We start from the raw sequence: 3,974 nt of genomic DNA, 5'->3' as shown, positions 1-3,974 counted from the left end.
CGTGCACCCGACGCGCACGCGCGGGCCCGCCTTCCCCCGGCGCTGCTTCCCGGCGGAACTTCCCGAGCGCCGGGCCCGGCCTGGCCCCACCCACAACGAGCGGGTGGTGGCGGTCACGCCCCCGACGGCCACTGGCGGTGCCAGATGAACTGAGGCTGTAGAGGGGAATGGGGTTTGCTGGTGATGGCGGCGTGTGCGCGCTGTGGCGCCGGGCTGCGGGCCCCGAGGAGCGGCGGCTGCTGGAGCTCTTCTCCTATGGGCTGATGGCCCTGGGCGCCGCCTCCGCCCTGCTGCTCTGCTTCATCCCCATGCCCTACGGCCGGTACTCCTCGCGGCGTTTCGGCTGCCTGGTGCCCGCCCGCCCCGCCTGGGCGCTGCAGGAGCTGCCCTCCCTCCTCGTCCCGCTCGGGCTCGCCGCCTGTGGCGGGGCAGTCGCGGCCGCCCGGCCCAACTGCGTCCTGCTGGGCTGTTTCCTCCTGCACTACGCGCACAGGTGCGGGGTCGGGCGAGCTGCGCTGCCTGCGGGCGCAGGTGGGGGCTCTCTGCCATGCTGGGGGCACGAGAAGGTATCGGTGTTCATAAAGATACCTGGTTGCTGCTTGCCAACCGAAGGGGTTGAGGTTCTATTAATTAGCGTTTGTTACTTAATGTAATAGTCGTTGACACCTCTTCTGCTTCGCTACATTAAGGTATGTAAAGTGTTGTTATGGTAGCTGGGTAAATAGCCGTGGCGATGAGGTGCTGGCTGTCTTGTGCGTACTGTGCTATGCACTGCGATGCTCCGGCGTGCAAACGGAGCGCTTGGCGATCCCTGTGCTGCTGCTGTGCCTCTCGGTGATTCCCAATTCAGAAGTGGATTGACCAGGCTGTCTTAAGGTCACACTGTTACAACAAGGGAAGTTCAGCACAGTGTACCGATATAATCCTGATGTTGCGAAGCAATAACTATTTTTCAATTATATTGCTCAACATTGTCTTTCAACATAGCGTTTATAGCAGGAATTGGACTGGATGAGCCTTGTGTGTTTCCTCCAGCTTAGCATATTCAATGATTCATTAAAATACTGGCAAAGCTGAGGCTGAGTGCCCTGTGTTGCCAGGTAGTCGACAGTATTCAGACATTTTGTAAAAATACTTGGAGAAGGCAGCTTGGCTGGAGTCCAGGTGTTTCTTGCTGTTTGTTCCCTTCACATAATGGACAGTATCTACTGGTCATACTCCATAAGTAAATTTCCCAGCAAGACAGGAGGGATAGCTTTGTCAGGTTTATTTTAAGCCACTTGTGTGGCTGATACATTATTTTCTGGTCCTTATTGAGAAAAGCTCTTGATTTTGACCAAGTCTATTCCATAGCCTTGTGGTGGGGAGGTATAGGACATATGGTTGACCTGGAGGCTGCCGTTGAAAACCTGGAATTGTGTCTTTGCTTCCCCTTTTTCTATTCTTAAGCATAAAGCTTTCACATAGGATCTTAACTCATCCTTTTTGTCTGGGAATAGCTTGAATATGAGGCAATGGTTTGTACAAAAACTGAGCTGTGCTGCACTTTCTTTTTTTCTAGTTGCTTGTTACTATTGCCAAACCTAAGGGCCTTTTCTGTAGGTGGACGTAGACTGGAAGAGACCTCTGTTATGCAGTTCTGTTTGTTAAAGCATTGCATGCTTTAAATAATCCTGTAATACATTATTTACTCTTTCTTGTAAGCTGTTAGGGTTGGACTTCCTTTGGAAAGGTTATTTTGAAGCAGTCATCCTTGGGTAGATGGAAAACACGTGAAGAATGCTCAGGCTTCAGTGATCCTGTTTCTGTATCATTATAGATCATAATTAAATAATAGACAATTGGGAGTTGGTTAGCTCCACAAGAAAGAACACAAGAATATTCACCTGCTTTTCTTGTTTGGAGCTAGTTTGTTTACTTCATAGTCTCCCAGGAAAAGCAATCAAGACTCCTTTCCCAAATGGGATGGCAATTGTGGGTTTGTCACATCTTTAGAGGTGTCATAGAGTAGACCAAAATTATCAAGGTGAAGCAATTAATGTTTTGGGTACAGGGTAGGGAGGAAACTGAGGTGAATTAAGTTAATTTCAATTGACTTTCCCCCTGGAAGTGCTGGGGGAATTTGGTGGAGAGATCTTGAGTCCTAGCTCATTTCAGAAAGCTTGATGATACAACTGAGGATTTAGGAATGAAAATGGACTGTGCTTAATATCAGTTGTTTTTAGTCTTGTCACCACAGTAATTGCTTTGGATACAAAGTTCAAAATTTCTGCCATAGGGGAGAGAAGGCTGATCTTGTAATTCCAATTAGGTAAAAAAAAAAAAGTTTTAGATGCTAAAGCAAGTGCAGCTATCTTTTCTAACAGTCGTCAAGGGCTGGTGCTGAGAATTTGGAAGGTAGGGTAGTGTTTGGACTTCAAAATTCTTTTTTTGTGGTTAATACAATAAATTTTCTTTGTTTGCTATAGGGCACTCATCTTTCCTCTTCTGATCCGTGAAGGAAAACCAACACCGTTTTTCACTTTTGTTTTAGCGCTTCTGTTCTGTGCTTTCAATGGATACTTGCAGGGCCGAAGCTTAACCACCTATGCAATTTACCCTGCTGGCTGGCTGGGTGATTCACGCTTCATTACAGGTGAGTTAAATCATGTTTATGAGAACATCAGATGTAATTTTCGTCTGTCTTCAAATATATTATTTTTATTGTGATTTTATAGTATCTTCAATGCCATTTTATAAGTCTTCTCATCATTTTCTCATTGGTGTAGCTGGAGGCCTTTTAACCTTTTTTACTTTAGAACTGAGCAGGCACTTCTTTCTGCAGTGCTAGATGATCTGATTGTCATCTTTACTCTTTAACAGCCAAGTAAATCCAGGTCATATTTTTTTTTCACATAGAAACTTGAAGCTCTCCATGGAACCAGCAGCATACAGATTTAGAAGAAGCAAGGACTTGCTGTGTAATATGCAGGTTAAACTAAAGTAAATTAATTCATTGAGTAAAAAAATCTAGCAAGGATAGCTGCTAACTACTGATATATCATGGCAAATGCTACAAGTCATTGGTGTCAGGATATCTATGCTGGATGCACACACAGGCACCAATCCAGCTGCCCGTGTAATCGGGGGATGGTTTTGTCAAATGACAAAACTGGCCCCACAAGGAAGGGGTGGAAGGGTTGATCATTCGCTCTCAATTGGGAAGTGATGTTACATTTACACTCGAAGACATGGATGTGATTAAAAGACTAAGGTATTTAGTGACAAAGTATTTTATTTACTTTTGTGTTTCCTAGGCATCTACTTTTGCCTACTGTCAAAATTATAGTATCATTTTCTAATGAAATCTTTACAGAATGATCATTTGCATCTGAAGATAAACTGTAGTATTTTGCTTCATCAGTCAAAGGAAAAGTACTGGACTGTGTAGATCCTTGATCTGAGTCAGTACCCTTCCTTTTGTCATTCTGTAGCCAGAGCAAGTTAGTGTTTCTCCTATTTTTTTTCAAGCTTTTTACAACAACAACAACAAATTTTTTTTGTCTTTATTCTAGTGTTATGGTGGATGACAGTAGAGGACAACTGTGCTAAATACTGTCATGAATATGAGGTCGAAGAAATTTCAGTCTAAGTAGATTCTCTTGTCAAGATTAGGAGGCAGTTCTGTTTGTGTGCTAAAAATAGAGAAATTGAGGTACAGAGGAATTACTTCAGAGGGCACTAGAATATATTTGTGTTATAAATGCAAAGGCAAATTCGTGATATTAATTAAAAGAGAAATTTATTAATAAGCAACAAAGGGAAACAACGATAAAAATCCACAATAAAAAGATCAGCGCAGCGCTGGGTGGACAGGGTCTACACCAGAGGTATAGGTTTCCCAAATCCACGTCTGAGGGTTCCCAAGCCTCGGTTTTTATAGGGATTTTGTGTCCTTAGGCGAAAATTCCAGGCAGGTTCCATTCACCAAGTGT

At 44.4% G+C, this 3,974-nt stretch overlaps 1 protein-coding gene across 3 annotated transcripts in view; it reads left to right on the top strand.

Moving 5' to 3' along the window:
• Positions 1-63: 63 nt before the first annotated feature.
• Positions 64-3,974, top strand: part of SRD5A1 (steroid 5 alpha-reductase 1) — a 22,632-nt gene continuing 18,721 nt past the window's right edge. The window contains exons 1-2 of one of the 3 annotated variants that reach the window (XM_015618246.2): positions 64-493; positions 2,469-2,635. In XM_015618246.2, coding sequence (XP_015473732.1) covers positions 168-493; positions 2,469-2,635 — 493 coding nt within the window. In that variant the 5' untranslated portion in view covers positions 64-167. The remainder of the gene's footprint in view (positions 494-2,468; positions 2,636-3,974) is intronic. The other 2 variants (XM_015618247.2, XM_015618244.2) reach the window with 2 other exon arrangements.

This window comes from Parus major, chromosome 2 (genome assembly GCF_001522545.3).
Source record: "Parus major isolate Abel chromosome 2, Parus_major1.1, whole genome shotgun sequence".
Taxonomy (NCBI): domain Eukaryota; kingdom Metazoa; phylum Chordata; class Aves; order Passeriformes; family Paridae; genus Parus; species Parus major.
The sequence above is the reverse complement of the archived record's forward strand: the minus strand, read 5'-3'. Positions and strand labels throughout refer to the sequence as shown.